We start from the raw sequence: 17791 nt of genomic DNA on the forward strand, positions 1-17791 counted from the left end.
ACTACCCTAAGGCTGTCGGGTCTAACAAGTTCAATTTTAGCAGAGTCAATAATCTTTGGCCGTGCACAGGTCAGCCCTACAGCTAACCAAATTAGGGAAATAAATGTGGTGGGGAGAACAAATGCAGGCAAGATTCAAAATGGGCAAAAATAATTTGGAAAAATAATACCTTAGGTTACAGGTCACTAACTAAAATAAAAATAAAGTGTCAGCATATTGTTGTGTCTAACTTATAAGGGCATTTCAATGGGGAGTGGTAAATGGCAGAAAGGAAGCTACCTCTCCAAGGGATACAGCACAAAGGGAATATTCATCAGCAATGCATCTGGCAGCAAGGCATCTGAAAGGATTAAGAAAGAGTCTGATTAGGACAAGACTGCTTCTGCTCTGAACAAAGTTTATCTGTTGGTATATCAATTCACAAAAAGCGTTGGAAATTGCCAAAGGTGTCAGTTCATATCACTTTTTTAATTTTTACTGCAGGTTGCAACAGTTAAACAATTTCCAAAATCTGTCATAGGAACATCTCTTTTCCAGGTGACTCCAAAGAGGCTGAAGCAAACGTATGTGATCTTAGTCCATGTTCCTTCACTACAAAGTTCTCAAGGACAAATATGTATGACATTCCACTGTCAATCAACAGGCTTATTACAAATGGGACTTTGCTTCTCATGGGGACAAAATCTAAAAGAAGACTTCACGTTATGATAAATAATTCAACACTTACATGAATGCAAAATGCACGCTCTGTAGGCCACAGTTATTCAAACACAAGGAAAAATATAAAATGCACTTAATTAATACTTTCTAGTAACACATATTATGCAAACTTATAAATTCATCACATTCAATATTTCATCAATAAGAGTAAAACATTTTGTACAATATACATTATATAAATGGGAAAAGGGGATGTTATGCATTACATTAGGTATAACAGAGAACTGCACTTTTTCTCACTTGAACATCTTGAAAGTCAATCTTTTATTAAACACAAGAAAGTCAAAACCTTCTAGCATTTGATTTAATCAAAATGGCACCTATGTCAAACTTTGAAATACAAGCAAAGCATGCATTTAAAAATGTCACTGCAGCTTTTGTTAGTTCTTCTCTCATGAACTAGTCAGTTTGATGACTTTGGTGACACCAGCCAATAAATGTACACTCTATCAACTGTCACACTATGGTGACCTTCAGTGACATAGGGGACTCTACCAAAGGTTAAGACTACATCAAGGGCCCCATGTACCAAAGGATTTCACCCATTCTGTGTCTATCGGAAAATGCTTTAGTACATATGGCCCCAAGTGTAGTGAGTGTATAGCTGTGAAAACAGACATTAAACTTGTCATACTGCGTACCCAAGTGCTAAAAATAATAATTCGTGTTGTAATGAATTTAAAGCACGAAGTATGCTGCTCTGTTTTATATAGCCATACTTTCGGATCTGTCTCTTGCGTTCACGATCCAGGAACAGTCAACCAAGGACATGGAAATAAGCTTACGCAGGTAGTGAAAAAAGCATGTGCAAGAAGCACCTCCCCGTACGCATCGATAGGCTCATGACGTGCTCCATCTCTCCACAGTGGCGCACGTTCCTATTAAGGGCGGAGCCTGAGCGCGCGCGTTCCCGATCTTAGTCAACAAGAACAGCTGGCGTCCTTCTTCTCTTTCTCCTGGCTCAAGGTTGTTGCTGATTGGCTGCACTGGGACCTCGGGGAGATGTTCGGTCGGTCAGGAGGAGAGGCGACCGACATGGCGGAGAAATTCGACAATCTGGAGGAGCAGCTCGAGAAATTCGTGGAGAATATCAGGCAACTGGGGATCATAGTCAGCGACTTCCAACCCAGCAGCCAAGCTGGACTCAACCAGAAGCTGTGAGTGCCGCCAGGCAGGGATCACTCCTACATGTAGAATGGAAACGGCGAAGTATCACTCTCTTTAGCATTGATAACCCATTTTGCCCTGATCACCCACACCACACTCGCTTCACCCATTTTCCCTGATCACCCACACCACACTCGCTTCACCCATTTTCCCTGACCACCCACACCACACTCGCTTCAGTGACTAACGCGAACCTTTCCTGGGGCTTGAGGGACACTGCCACCAGCCTGCAAATTATTACCCTACCGGCCTACACGCCCCCACCTTTGAAAGCATAACGGAGTACACATCAACTTCTCACGGTTTAGTCTGTGTTCCTTGACCCCACCATTTAGTCTTAGAAATATCTGTTTCCTCATTGCAGGATCCGATGGTGGCAGGTGCAATAGACTTGAAATACCGAATGAGATATATTGTTATACTGTTCTTAACGTATATAGCGTGTGGTTGGAGTTACCCTCTTTTTAAACTAGCACTGACAGAGCCTGACGGTTTGGCATTTTTATAAACTCCCCCCCCCCCCAAGCTGACATTCTTCAGAGACAACAGCACATACATGGGGAAACACAGACACCGACACACCTACATCCATGTACACAGAGACCAAAATGAACGTCGAAAATATGACAGGATTGTGAAGTCTGCACAGGGATGGATGAGAGTGGGCGAATAAAAACAGTGAAGGAAGTGGAAAAGGGGTTTCTCATAAAAAGAGACTGCAAATCAGGGCTACTTATCATCCATGTATTTCTTGAAGATCAGGGTCTTCAGTTCTTTTCAGAATTGGAGGAGGGATGGGGTTTTCATAGGAGAAGGATAGACAGTTGATGATTCCCTTCTTGCAAAATTTGAATTTTAGCATACCTGTTTAGCTGCGTGACACCAGTCACTTACTCCCAGACGCCTACTCTTAACCAGGTACTGTATACTGCCATGTTAATAACTTCAGAGGTGAAGCAGCATGTTGTAAGGTGACATGGGTATGCGTAGTAAGCCAGCATACTACTTTGGGAGTTGGTGTAATATTTGTGTAGACTTTTAATGAGATGAGCAGAATACAGAACACACTTCAGGGGTGTAAGAGGAATTTTGCGAATGCCACTAATTAGTGCCCTGCTACCATTAAAGTGGATGAGAAGCAATGTGTGGTCAGCAGTTCTTAAGTCTGTCAGGGAGGACTTCACTCTTAAGGGCAGTAGAAGACAGCCTTTGTTGTGTGTGCAGTGTGATTCCCAGTGCGGAGCTTGGTGTCTCTCTGAAGCCTGGTGTCCACTGATCCTGCAAGATAGCATGGGCTTCTTTTTTTTTTCTCCTTTTTTCTTTTTTGTAGTTGACTTGCAACTGCCTTCTCAACGATCATTCCTAGGGACAACAGATTTGTGAACATGCACTAATTTGCAAGTTATGTTCTGGGTAGTCTTTTCTTTCAGGATCGTGTGTTTAAAAAAAAAAAAAAAAAAAAAACTTACAAAGGACTTAAAGCCCGTCCGTTACATATCATCAGTTGGCTTTGTCACTCTAATTCCCTTGCTTCTCATTGGGCAGCGTGTGCCAGTTTGCTTTTACTTCGTGTGTTTGTCCCTTATGTGGAGGATGGACTATTTACAGCTTCCCATCCATGACCAGTGCAATGCCAGTAGTCACGCTCTTCTGCAGGTGCTATATATATTTTTCTGTGGTCTTGCCTGTCTTATACTTGTGAGGGATATTTTTTACAGCAAGGAGCTTGGAGCCTACCCATTGCTTACTATTTATTGGCTTCATTGTCACTGTTATTTTCTGCCTCCTAATTGGGCAGCGCTTGCAAGCTTCACTTCCTCTTCTTTCCTTGGGAGCATGTACCAAGTACAGATTGCGTCATCTTGATTAGGGTCCCTCAGCTGTTGGCTCGGTTATTAAGGTACTTTTTTTTTTTTCTTCTTTCCTTAGGTTGCTACTTTAATGGCACTACATGAGCAAAGACCAAACCTACATAAAAAGTTACTTTTAAACTTCCGTACAGCCATCCTTTTAACCTTCTTCATCCCTTCTATCAGCTATCCTTTTACTTATCTATTTTATCCATTCTCTTTTCTTCCATGCATTCATTCTTTCCCACGTCCATCCTTTCTTTCACTCGTTCATCCTTTACCTTATTCAGTTAACCCCTTATTCTATGTATTCCTTCACCCATATATCCTTCTGCTATTCCTTCCATCTATCCATCCTTTCACCCATTTTATCACCCCACACCATCAATCTTGTTAGCCTCCTTACACAATTTGTGCATACTTCTTTCCATAGACCCTTCGTTTTAACTTTTTTCTTTTCCCTTTGGTTTATAGTCAAAGTACTTTATTCGGCTCATAAGAGTCATAAAAGACGCAGTCGGTTAAAAACATCATAATGAGAAAAAACATAATAAATAAAAATAAATGTCAAATATTAAAACAGTTAATAACGGTTATGAATTCGGATAGCAGCATTAATGAAATTTAGCACCGACTCTATTGTCTCCTCTCTACCCAAATCCTGTAAATAAGAAAAGGCAGGATAACTGCATCTGGTACCCGAGAGAAGAATGGCCAGGTGTAAAACCCTTCTTCTGGGGACTCTGTATAGATTACAAAAGAGGATAAAGTGGAAGGTCCTTTGATGCGCTCTACTTTCACAACCACTTGGGGGCAGATTCTTGAACCAGGTACCTTTGAGTAGGAAATGCCAAGAAAACATGTATGGCTTTCAGACGAAATCTAGTGAATAAAAACCTGTGCCGTTCGGAGGTGATCATACATATAACTTGGGAAGTAATGGCTTTAGAGACAGACGCTCCCGAGCACCAGACATATTATCAGTTAAATCCGGATTATGATTAAAGTGCAAGTATAGATCCCTAGTTCTCTGTATAACTCCCAGGCAAGGAGGTAGGATCCTGGAAATATTCCTTTGCCCAAAGACATGAGAACATGGAATTAACATATCTAATCCAAGGAATATCCATAGAGATCATCAGTGACAAACAGTCCCTGATCACAGATCTGCACAAGTGGGCTTTAGGATTTAGCCATAGTCTTAGCCAGAGCAGTAAAGGTTGCATTCTTATGATTGGCTGTATCCTTCAGCCCCAGTTTATCATGGCAAAAAGTAGCTGACATGGATTGAGAGACTGCTAACAGCCTTCTTAAAAACGTATTTTCCACTACCTGTAGACTTGAACAGTCCGTGTATGTGGCAATTGAAAGACATTTACTTTTAAAAATTATCATAATTTCCTTAACTGGTTTACGTGCTAGTTTCTTTGAGAACCTAAAAACTGCGTCAATGGCTCTTTCAAATTGCAGAATACGAACATTTATTAAAGATTTCCAGTTAAAATCAACATCAATTGAGACCCCCAGATAAGTAAAATTAGGGACCTTAAGTATTTCTGCACCCTCCAAAACAAAAGTTTTGCTTTTTGATGACTTTGGGCCACACTTCATCACATATGATTTTATTCTATTAATTTTAAGGCCAAGATTTCCCATAAAAATATTAAGTGTCTAATAGGGATTTCAGGCCATTTGCTGTCCTTGAAATAAGGGCAGTATCATCCACGTAGAGTAATACTGGTAATGGCTGAGAATTAATAATGGGGGGGGGGGTTCCTTCCTCATCTTACATACAAAAAATCTTCTAAGCCGTTGATATAGAGCAGAAAAAGAAAAGGGGCCAACACGCACCCCTTTCTAACTCCCCTCAAAGAGGAGAATTCTGGCTAAAATGGACCTGAGCGGTAGTGCGGGCATGAATTCTACTGAGTAAGGAGGTCAAGTTTTCAACAATTCCCATATCTGATATGGCAGACCACAGTTTGTCTATCAACTGTGTCGAAGGCACAGGATAGGTCCATAAAGGCTAGATGGAGACAGTCTTTTTTTAGCATTAGTGTATTTTTTTACTATCCGTGTTAAGATGAGAGTCTGTTAAATTGTGCCCTGACCCGCTCGAAACCCAGACTGGACCTTCTATAGGCTATTGGTCTCCTTAGCCCAGTGTTCTAACTTAATAGCACACTATTAATAGCACACGCCCTAGAATCTTGACAGAACTGTCTAAGAGAGAAATTGGGTGATAACACTGCAGATCTGCTCTGTCCCCCTTCTTGAAAATGGGCACAATTTATTGCCTTACTCCAGGTGTCTACCAAGGGGCCCATCATAGCAGCCCTCAAAACATTAATGAGAAGAGGGGCCCCGAAATTTGGGCAGAGCTTTATATATATCAGCTGGAATTCTATCTGGACCAGGAGCTTTGTCAGAGGGGCAGTTTTGAATAGCCTGAAATACCTCAGAAACCTCCAGTAAATTATGAGGGGTTGTTATAAATGCACCCCCCCCCTCTTAACAAACCCAGTCAGATCTCTCTGCAAAGTATTAGCTTCTATTTAAAACATTTTGGAAAAATGCTCCAGCCAAACTTGCGAGGGGCCAACAGTGCCTATTATCGAATCTTTCTCCCCAAGAGGGGTGGAATTAACCACCTTCCAAAAAGCCTTTGTAGCTTTACTACTACCGGCCTCAATTAATTCATCCCAGGCAAGGTCCCTCATTTCTTTCTTCCTAGCAGCAAGAGTGACCTTATAAATCCTTCTGGGCTTTTTAATATCAGATTGATTGCGTGGTACAGAGTTAGTAATCTTCTTATCTGTGACAGCAGATGTACATGCATGATCAAACCAGCAGGAATTTCTATTTCTATTAATACTTGACTGCTGTAATTTATCAGCCGTATAATTTGTTATAGTAGAAAAGGCCTCAATAATATTTTGTACCGGGGCATGTTCACCTAAGGCGGTCATGATCTCTTCCTTCTTGTTCTTCATCAAATCTATATGAAAACAGTTCTTATCTACCTTACCCCACTTGGTTATCTCACCTTTGTGCCTATTAAAACTCAAAGCTGGCTGCTGTGACTCGCCATCAGAACCCTTATCCTCACCTTGCCTAAACTCTAGGGTTAGAAGGTTATGATTGCTCATGCAGTTTGGAATCACCCTAAACTTCCCTGCAAAGGGGGTGAGATCTTTAGAATAAACTATAAAGTCAATTATCGATTGAGCACTGCCCCCTGTAAACGTAGGAATCCCCTTGACTTCCAGGGTTGGAAATGTCAACATATTAGCAGTCATAAGTCGGTTTAACGCATTCCCATAAGTAGAATGTTTGAAATGCTGAATGGAGCAATCGTATTCTTCGGTAATGCCATAACAGCCTAATAGTTCCGAATCGCATAAATAGACATTAAAATCACCTACCAAGATAGACACAATATCCTTCTTGCTTCTGTTCAGGGTACCATGGATCTTGAGTTCCAGACTATCAATCACACCCGTGTCTGACCAGTCAAAGATGTTGTAGTAGGTTCATTTTTTCCCCTATTTCTATTTTCTTTCTTTTTTTTTGTTTTGAGGGCCTGGGAGTAGCCATTTGCAGTTTGGTCACTTTGTTTTTGAAAAGTGCTTTAGCCAACCCTCTTTTTCTTTAGTTTTTTTTTTTTTTTTCCTGCTCCAAATGGTGTCTGCCGTCTTTGAACAACAAATAAAAAATAATTATGGCAGCTGCATCGTGCCTAATGCGTGCATATTGAAGTATTTTCATCCTTACATCTTTTCGCTACCATTTGTTTTTTGCTAATGCCTCTCAGCATCTTTAAAAAAGTTGACAAAGGCAGACTGAAGCGAAATACTCCCTCATCTACCCGGCTAAGCTGCGGGTCCAACATAGGGGCAAGTTATATTTCTTCACTGACCCGAAGCTGGCCGCAAAATTTGCTAAATCCCTAAGAAGGCGCGGTCTGGGAGCCCGCGGGCCGCTGGTGGTGACGATGGCTCGCTAAGTGACAATGACTGAATTTATTCTTGTTCTATCCAGGTCCCCTGACCGTATCAGGGGCAGTGTGCTCTGTTCATTTCTTGGTTGTTGCGGCTGGGGCGGGAGGTTCTGGTGTCTGTTCCTTTATTTGATGGTCCCCCCTGCCCTTTCATTCCGCCTGGGATGGGTTCGGATGGCCTTATCGATGCCCCACTGGATGAGTCCATTTATATTTATTGCTATCTTGTTGGGGGAAATGCATTGGGGGATGGGTGGGGTTAAAGCTCTGGCCCGTTTGGGGGGGGGGGTCAGCGTGGGTGGAGTTTGGGACTGCTGTATGCTTGGTTTACTTACTCTGCTTCTTCTTTTCTGTGCTTATGCCTACTCCTGCTAGTCGCGGTAGCCTTGTTTGTGATACTGGGGGTGATGTATGTTTGCATAAGGGGTGGTTGTGGCGCAAGAAAATGACACCGGGTTAAATGACAGGCGCAAGATATGTTTGATATCTGCTTATATGCAGCGACATGCGGTGGACATCTGCATGAGACTCACCTCGTGGAGACCACTAAGCACCGGTTGAAGGCTAGCTGGATTGGTGAGTGGTATGCTGCGCTGAATTCGCACTGTGCGAGAGGTGTGGCAATTCTGATCCGAAAGGGTCTTCCGTGGCGCACTGCGAGGGTACTGGTAGATCCTAATGGCCGCTATGTAATGCTGCTTGATAGGCCGTGTAGGTTGGTAGCACTATATGACCCAAATACAGACGACCCGGAATTCTTTGGGGAGGCAGGTCGACTCGCTGGGCACTGGGTCCCTGTTATGGGGTGGCTACTTTAATGTGGTGTTGGACTTTGAGTTAGATTGCGAGAGCTGCGCTGTACCCCAGCATGTGGCGGCTGCTAGAGCTCTGATGCCGGTGATGGAGGAGGGGGCCTTGGTGGATTTATGTAGGAAGACACATGGGATTAACAGGGAGGGTACCTGTGTTAATTATGTACATGGCAGTTGGTCCCGTATAGATGGATGGCTCGGCACCAGGGATGTGGAGCTTTGGACGGTGGCCATTGAGCATAAAGCCCATACTTTGTTGGACCATTCGCCGGTCATGTTGGAGCTGGCTGTTCCGGGTGAGCCTTGTGGTGCTTTCTTATGGCGTGCTCCGGGATCAGGTATTCAGGGATGAGGTCTGTGACACTATACTTCGTTACTTAGCTGAGAATCGGGGGTCAGTGGCCTCTGCCAGCACTTTGTGGGAGGCCTTTAAGGTGGTGATCCGTGTGATTTGTCTCTCTAAGCAGCACGCTGTGCTGAAGATGTTACAGCACAAGTTGGCTGAACTGGAGACCCAGATTGCTGAGCTTGAAAAATGCTTAGCTTTGAACTGGTTGGAGGACCTTTTGGCGGCCCTGCGGGAGAAGGTGACTCAGTTTGAAGAGACCTCCCTGCATGAGGTATGCTTCTTGGGGAAGCACGCTGCGGCAGAGCGATACTGTGAGGGTGACAGAGCTGGCCGTACGCTGGGCGCAATGCTCAGCAAGCCGTGGGCTAGTAAATACATTGTGGAGATGAATGACGCGTCTGAAGCGTGTCGCACTGGCACGGGTGCGATCACACGAATCCTTACTGACTTTTACTCCGCTCTATATGCTGAACCCCTGGGGTTTCATCTGGAGGCTGCAGTTGACTATTTCGAGGATATAAGCCTTCTGTGGTTTGAGAATGCACATAGGCAGTATTTAGATGTCCTCTTTTCGGCGGACGATGTTATTCAGGCAATATGCAGCTTACCAGGGGATAAAGCACCGGGCCCGGATGGTCGTATACTGGCCTTCTATAAGGAATATTCTGATATATTAGCTCCTCACCTCTTTGAGGTTTGTGAGGAAGCTCTAGAGACCAGACTCCTTCCGCCCTCGCTGCGTGAGGCTCTCCTTGTGACAATTTTGAAGCCTGGGAAAGATCCGTGCCGCTGCGAGTCCTACAGGCCTCTCTCATTGATCAATATTGACAATAAGATCCCGGTGAAGCTTATTGCTGCTCGTCTACAACTTGTGCTTCCTTCGTTGGTGGTGTCGGATCAGTCGGGGTTGTGCCAGGGCGATCCACCCTATATAATCTCTGAACGTTTTTTGCAATATTAAGTGCGATTCGTCCAGACGATAGCGTGGCAGCGGTGTTTCTAGACGCCACTAAGGCCTTCGAATCTCTGGCATGGCATTATATGTTCGTGCTGCTTGCTCGGTTGGGGTTGAGCTTTCGGTTTATTCAGCTGATTCGTCTGTTGTACTCGCGGCCGTCTGCCCGTTGAGGGTCAGTGGGTGTGTCTTTACTGACCCAATCACGATTGCTAGAGGTACTCGTCAGGGGTGCCCGCTTTCTCTGTTACCTTTTGCCATTGTGATGGAACCGCTTGCAGCTCGCTTGCGTCAGCATCATATTCACAGGGGATTTGCTTTCCGGCAGCGCCCTATATTGGTTTCCATGTATGTGGATGATGTCGCCCTCTGTATGCGATCCGCGGCTCCACCTTGATGTTTTTAACTGGATGAGATTGTGTGCTTTTGCCAGGTTTCTGGGAACACTATCAACTGGTCCAAATCTGTGGTGTTGCCCCTCTCTGAGGTCACATTGCCGTTCCCCTCTAGATATCCCCTCTGCTGGGCTGATGGACCGGTGCGATATCTAGATATATATCTAAATATATATCTAAGTAGGGATGTGGATACGCTGTGGTCAGCTAATTATGGTAAAAGCCATGATGTGGTTGGAAGAAAAAGTAGAAGGGTGGTGTTCCTTTCCGCTTTCGCTGACTGGGTGCATTGCAATAGCAAAGATGGTTATTCTGACAAAATTTCTATACCTATTTATTAATTTACTTCTGGTTCTTACCACTAGTTTTTTTTAAAAAAAGCTTAGATCCGCCCTTGTTACTCTGGCTTGGGTGGGCAGGTGCCCTAGAATTTCATGGGAACAACTGACTCTTCTGTTTGACCGTGGTGGGCTGGCGGTCCCTGATCTTGCATTATACTACCAGTGTGCTCAAGCCCATTTTGTGCATTTCTGGCTCCACCATATTCGTTACCTACTTCACTTGGTGCCTGAGAGCAATGCCGTGTGGCACAACAGATTACCGAGGTTGCTGGTCTGGCCCAGCCAGCAACCTGGGGTTGACACAGTAGCGTGGACGGCGCTACTGAAACGCGCACCTAGGGGGAGGCCTTTGCCCCTTCGATACCGATCTTGGACGTGGGTGACATGCAGTTGGCGGAGGATGCACGGGTACGTGAGTTCATCCGTGAATCTGGATTGCTTACCCTAGGGGCTTGGTTCCCTGATGAGCATTTTATTACACACTCAGCAGTGCTTGGTGACACACGTGATACTGCTCTACATCGACTATTCTTTCTTAGAATCTGCGCCATGCTGCGTGCACGCTACCCTTGCTTCCCAGAAATGCCTGCGGCGTCTTGAGCACTGACGCTTATGTATCAGGCACAGTCCCCACGCTGGCTTATAACTAAGCTGTATGTATGTATACGTCTCATTAATTTCAATTTTTCGCATTGTCTATTTTACATCCCTCTTCGGCTGAAAAAAATGGGCTTCCGGACTGAGGCGTGTTGAGAGATGCATGTCCCCTGATGCTGACTTTATGCATCTGTCATGGAGCTGCCCTATGCTGAGTGAGTACTGGTTAGAGGTGATGCGGGCGGTTGAGAAGATGCCTGGGATACAGCTACCGCATACCCCGAGGCTTGCCCTCTTGGGGTGTGTTGAGGGACTCCCCGTTGCATACTGGAGACTGAGCGGACTGTTGATGCTGCTGGCAAAGCTTAGGGTTGCGATGTGTTGTGGAGGCGACGGACTCCCCGCTGTTCAGAAGGGTTGCATGATGCTCTCGGTGGAGGTCGTCTGTATGTTGTTTCTTCCACACATCGAGGGGTCGCATTGATGCGTTTTGGACAATAATGGTGATCTATAACGTTGATTGCTGCCCCAGCGCGTTTAGGGCGGTTGGATGCAAGACTCTACTGTTACTTATTTTGTATTTGGCCATGATCCAGGTCTATGACCTCTCAGATGTGTCTGTCTGATGTTGTTCTCTATAAATGCCAAAATAAATAAATTTTAAAAAAGGGTGACGTCCATGGGCAGTCTGCAGAACCTCATTAAATTGATGGAATGGAGTTGCAAACCGGAGGAAAGTAATTTCTTTCTGACATTGGTACAGAATCTGAATTCATTGGGAATCGATGCTTACGGAGATCCTAGGAAATAAAAATAATTTTCTTGCATATTTTCCCTGTGCAAATTTAGTATTTCAGATGGTCTCCTCGAGTTTTGTTTGGGAAATCCAGTCTTGATATATTGAATAGATAATAACTGCCCCTATGTCACTCGGGTGGCTTTCGGAGAGTTCATTTTAGGTCTCACCTAAGACAGTATGCATGTGCTGTCGCTTGCAAAAGAGATTGTTTACTACAAGGGGCTTGGACCCCACCCATTGCCTTCCATCTTTGGTTTCATTTGCACTCTTATTTGGTGCCTCCTAATTAGCCAGCTTGTGCTGTCTTCACTTCCTCCTCTTTCGTTTGGAGCATCGACAAACTGCTGATTGCTTCATTTTGATTAGTGTCCTTCCGCTATTCGTTCTGTGATCGGGGTACTATTTGTTCTTCCCCTTGCCATCCTTGTCTCTGTTCCTTTCTTCTATCTGCTGTAGTCTGTTGTTGTTGCTGCTTCTCTCTCTCTCTCTCTCATCCACAGTTGTCAGTGTTGCTTCTTCCTCCTCCCACCCCCATTTTCTGTGTTGCTTTTCTTACTCTTCCACATTCATTTTCTCCCCACCTTATAAGGAAATAAAGTACTTTGACGCGGCCAGTGCTGTCCGCGTCGTACTGCTTTTGTACTGCCCTGTTGCCTGTTCACTTCCACCCACCCTCCTGTTGTTCTTGTTCCCTGTTCCCTTCTCTCCAACTGTCTGTCTTGTCACCTTCTACTGAGACAGTGTCGGTTACAGCCTACTCCATGCCCAAGCCAAATCTCCCATTTTGCCTTGTGTGTGCTTTCCTACAAGAAAAGCTAGACCTGTGCTAGAAATCTCTGGGATTAGTGGTGAGGTCACGGTAGCAAACAACTTCAATATGATGCATGAAGTTAAGCACCTTGAGAAGCCTTGTTGAATGTTATATAGCAAATGATGCATACATCATTCCAGATCTATTTCATGGTGCCTTAGATCAGTACTAAAATGTAATTGTGAAGCTGTTTCTTGTTCCTATTTAGTATATTTCAGCCAAGCCAAACCTGTTTTTCCTGCATAATCTTTTAGCATAGCATTCTCTTTTTTGTCTTATCACAAAGGCTAAAATGGCTGCTTTATCACGTTTAAAAGAATCACTAGCCCAACCAAGGAGGCTCCTTGTCTTGACCAACATATGCCTGTCATTGTGCTCTGAATGTTTCCCCTTGATCCTGGCAGCAGCTCTTCCTACTGCTGTGTAACCTCAAATAACCAGAAACTGATTACTGTGCAGCTTTCCTCCTTCTTCCCCATCTATATTACTGGAATAGTATCCCCAAGCCGGTTCCTTGCCCTCCTGTTCCTTCTGCTGTTATCTAAGTTAATAGCCAGGTGTGTCCAACATGGTTCAAGGATGACTGAGCACATGTCAAATTTTTAGGATACCAGCATTATTTTAATTTATGTAAGTTGTACCTAGGTTGATCTTGAGTAGTTTTCCTGAAAAGTTTACACTGGTCTGAGCATACATTGGACACCCTTGCCCAAGTGTGTCTTTCAATAGTTAATTTTCAGTTTGATTCACTGCCTTCATGTCAAGGTGTCAACATTGTGAACCTTGAGTCCTGTCTTCCAGAGCATTTGTCTTGTGTTCAACCTCTGCGTCTTGTTTTGGGATCTATATATTAATCATTCTTTATGGAACTTGAAACCTACCCACAATCTTGTAACTTACCTACTAACAGCATACATTTTGTACCTAGCTGTGCTTGCTCAACCATGGCACGGTTGTCTGATAATCATTTTTAGGTACCGTCTGTGAAGGATCTACGGTGTACTTAGAGTAGGCTTTTACCTTTTCCGTTGCTTATTATGGATTGGCTTTGTCACTTTCATTTGCTTGCTTCTTATTCAAATGACTTGCCTTCCTATACTTGTGTTTGTCCCTCCCCAGGAGCACAGACTCTTTGCAATCATTTTGACTGGATTACTTGTATCCTTCCATTTCTCACATTAGAGAACTATTATTTTTTTCTTTTTCATTCAGCCAGCACTCCATCAGAGTGCTTGTGTTTCAGGCCTTGAAACATCTACTCGCTATGACAAATCATATTTTATGAGGTTGAGCTATTTTTAGGACGTACCTGCCCCTTCTGGCAAGTTGACAAAGAACAGCTACTCAGAAAGTGAAGGAGCAATAAAGACACCTTTAAATCGTGTTCTTGTCACATTTGCTCTGTGTTCAGAGACAGAGGTCAAAAGTCATTTTGTCTTCTTACATTACTTTACCTTCTGACTGCAGAGTTCCAGGATTTTGTAAGGTGGACTGTCTGACATTCTGTACTGAGTGTGAAATGAAAGGCTGTAGGGTGTCTGTTATTTAAATCTTGCTTGTTAAGAAAAACCTAAGTAAACTGTGCAAACATTTCAAAATATTTCATTAGTTGCAAAACCTCATTTTGTGTACTTAAGATGAAAAAATATTTTAATAGGATGAAAACAAATCAGAACACTTGGTGATCTACAAATCATAAATATGTTTTCTGAAACCAAACCCTATTTTCACAGATTATGTTTAATGCACTACATTGTTTTATTAGTAAAGCTGCACTTTAGTGGGCAGGTTTCTGAACATTTCTTGGAAATCTCCTGTCTGTAAATGACATTGCACAACCACATCTTGCTTTAGAAATAAAATTCATAAAAGTGAGTGTTTAAACATAAACTAACCCCTCCTGATGGCAATGCAGTTAGTAAACTAAAAGGAAAGTCATGGATCATGTCTACCCTATATGTGGGCTAGTATTTTTTTTATATACATGGAGCAGACATTTAGTCTGTTTAATCAGATGGTTTTTTTTTTGTACGGCAGAAATGCTGAACTCATGTTTGAAGGTGCACTCATATGTCAGAATGAAAAAAAGGTGACTTGTTAAAATATGCCTAGGATTACACACTTTGTGACCCGTTTACTGGTCAAGTACATTACAGTTAGGTTGAGTAGATTATTCTACTTACTAGACCTGTAGGTCTAGTAACATTTTTATAAAAACAATTTTTTGCGGCCCATGTTTTCTAGCTCTCTTCCCCATATTGTACTTCTTCCCTCAAATGCCACTCCAGCTCTGTTTCCCTCCAACGTCTGTAAAACACAGCAACTGGTATTTTTTTGCTGTGGTATAACTGATGGGTTGTTTTTGATTTATCACCTGCATTCCACATAATGCATGAAAGCACAAGCTTTGGCACAAAAAGGCTTTCACAGTACTAGGGAAAGGACCATCTCCTACACTGGCTCGTGGGGAGGGGTGTCGGAGGCAAAAAGTTTACTTAGCATGACGCGTCTCTGGGAGGCTCATACATCGGTCCCTGAGCTACCACAGAGGAGCACATGGCTGAATCCTGTGGAAAATAAGAGGCTGTGCAGTTTCAGTTTACATTCTGGCACTGCCATATTCTTTTTAATTTCAGGTTTTCCTGAATGAAAAGTATTTCCATTCAATTTATAAAGATGGAACACATTGAATGTAGCTTTGACATACTATAATATGTTTGCTTTCCCACCAGTATTTTGAGATAGCTTTTCCATTAACTTTTTTGAAGATGGAACAATTATTTGCATAGCCAACAGATTGGCATTCACTTTATAAAGGCAAGACCAATTTGCTTTGCCAATGCTTATTCCAGATGGGTAAAATGTGCTGTATCTTGGGCTTCTATGAAGACATCTCTTGAAAATGGTGGATCGATGGAGGTACAATAGAGGTGTAAGGGTTTCACTAGATATCTCATTAACTGTTATTGATGGAATGGTATAGTCTTCGCACACAGTGGCTTTTAGAGATTAGAGTAGGTTTTGTTTCTCATCAGAAGATAGTGTTCTAAAGAATGATTTGTTACTGCTGTCACTGGCTGAGATCATCAAACGATGTTGGGTGCTGGACTGTCACTCTAGTTTTGGATCTTGTCCTTGAAGAGTTTCATGATAATTCTGCACATTTGTTCTTAGTGTATGGGGGCGGTGGTTTAACATAGAGTGCATACAATGCTTGATTTTCTACGTAGTCTCTTACTTTTGTTAAAGGTCATGCTGACGAGTCTTGTAATAGGTCGCTTTCTATTCTGTGATGAGCTAACTGTGACTGATAGATTTCAGGGTTGTCGGATTGTTGTGCGACTGCTTTTTGCCTTCTCTTCTTATGTCTCGTTTGTCCACAAGCTCATGGTTGTCACGTGTCTTCTTCCCAATGGTTTCTTTATTAAGAACATTTAGAATGGCTCATAGTGCAGTGAGATCACTTTCAAGAAATATTTATGCGCGAGGGAGGTGGTGGATTTTAGTTAGCAGTTAAATCGTCAAGTTCTGTATCTTATGTGATGACTCTAAAATAGAAATTAGATATGCTGGTGATGTATGTGATTTGAATGTCTGATGGCCTTCACTGTTGAAGTCCTTGTCAAGCTGGTAAATTACTTGTAATTTGAGTTCCTTGATGACTGAGGGCACATGAACAAGAGAATAAATTTTGACTGCTTCATTATGCAATAATTTGGACCGGAGTTCAAATAAAGATTCTCGTTTAGACGCCTTGTTGCAGAAAGGGGCTGGGCAGTTGTAGTCACTGTTAGCAACAACCATAGAGTTAGATGCTTCACTTTTGAGATGATATTGTGTTTTGCTCAGTTTGACCTCTGGCATTTGTATAACTTTTCTACTGACTTAATGTCTATTGACCTTAGTGGATTATTTTTCTACCTATCTGACAAGTGTTCTATTTACTTATGTATCCTCTGAATGTTGACCACTGGTGTACCTTAATGAAATAGTGATAACTGCCTTGTATATTAACCCTTTTAGTGTGGGTGTCGCCCAATGGCATATCTCAGCCCCTCGTCCTAGCATGGAGGTATCATTATGAAGAGGAGAATCTCCATTTTCCAATAATATCTAAGGGAAGAATCCCCAGTTTCCAATGGTATCTCTGCCCAGTGGATCCCTGCTTGGGGATTGCCACAGGCGAGCGATCCCAAGCAGGAATCCACCTTCTATACACCAGAGATTTGTTGGAGTTACCCCTTAGGCAAGGGGTTGCTCCACTAGACACCATGGATAATAAACAATTAGAAAAAGAGAGGGGTGGACGGGGACTGGCTTGGCCATGCACCCACCCCAAAAAAGGACAAACAGTCTTTCTGGCCTCAGGAAGTACATTGAAGGTTTAATCTGACCTCCATCCACCCGGTGGGGTGGGGTGGAATGGGAGGAGGTGGAGTCTCAGAAAGCCCACTTGACATCAGGGGGGGAGAGGAGGAGGAGGAGGAGGAGGGGAGGGAGGCTGTTCAAATTTAGCATGAATGCCTTTCTAAAAAGGGATCAACTCTGCGATCGAAAAGTTAAGGGGTTAAGAACAGGTTGACAAGATGTGAAATAAGTATAAGTTCTGATAAGCATAGGTCTTTAGGTCATGACAACATGTACATTTTTCACAATAGTTCTAGGGCCTAGAAGATTTCTAAGGGTGTATAATAGATTACTTGCTTCCCTCCCTAAAGGTTTAAAGCGAATTGTAGAAGAGGTTCAAATGATTCAACAGTATCTTGACATTGATATTAAACCAGTTTCTTGCTGAACTCAAAAATAAAGTTAAATGCAGAGTATTTTGTTAACAAACGAAGTTTGCCAACTCCACTGTGGGGGGAACTAATGCTACTGTGACTGCTAATCTTCTTCATGATATAAGTTCTGGGGTGATATACCAAGTTTCTACAAAAGACGTTTAGTGCAGACAGTCACACGGCGAGGAACTGCCTAAATAAGGTGAATAGTCAC

The 17791-nt window shown here is 43.1% G+C and overlaps 1 protein-coding gene across 2 annotated transcripts in view; it reads left to right on the forward strand.

Moving 5' to 3' along the window:
• Positions 1 to 1657: 1657 nt before the first annotated feature.
• The window catches only part of MED10 (mediator complex subunit 10), a 78737-nt gene continuing 62603 nt past the window's right edge, over positions 1658 to 17791 (forward strand). The window contains exon 1 of one of the 2 annotated variants that reach the window (XM_069219706.1): positions 1658 to 1877. In XM_069219706.1, the coding sequence (XP_069075807.1) occupies positions 1723 to 1877 (155 nt within the window). In that variant the 5' untranslated portion in view covers positions 1658 to 1722. The remainder of the gene's footprint in view (positions 1878 to 17791) is intronic. The other variant, XM_069219705.1, reaches the window with a different exon arrangement.

Source organism: Pleurodeles waltl, chromosome 2_2 (genome assembly GCF_031143425.1).
Source record: "Pleurodeles waltl isolate 20211129_DDA chromosome 2_2, aPleWal1.hap1.20221129, whole genome shotgun sequence".
NCBI classification, from domain to species: Eukaryota; Metazoa; Chordata; class Amphibia; order Caudata; family Salamandridae; genus Pleurodeles; species Pleurodeles waltl.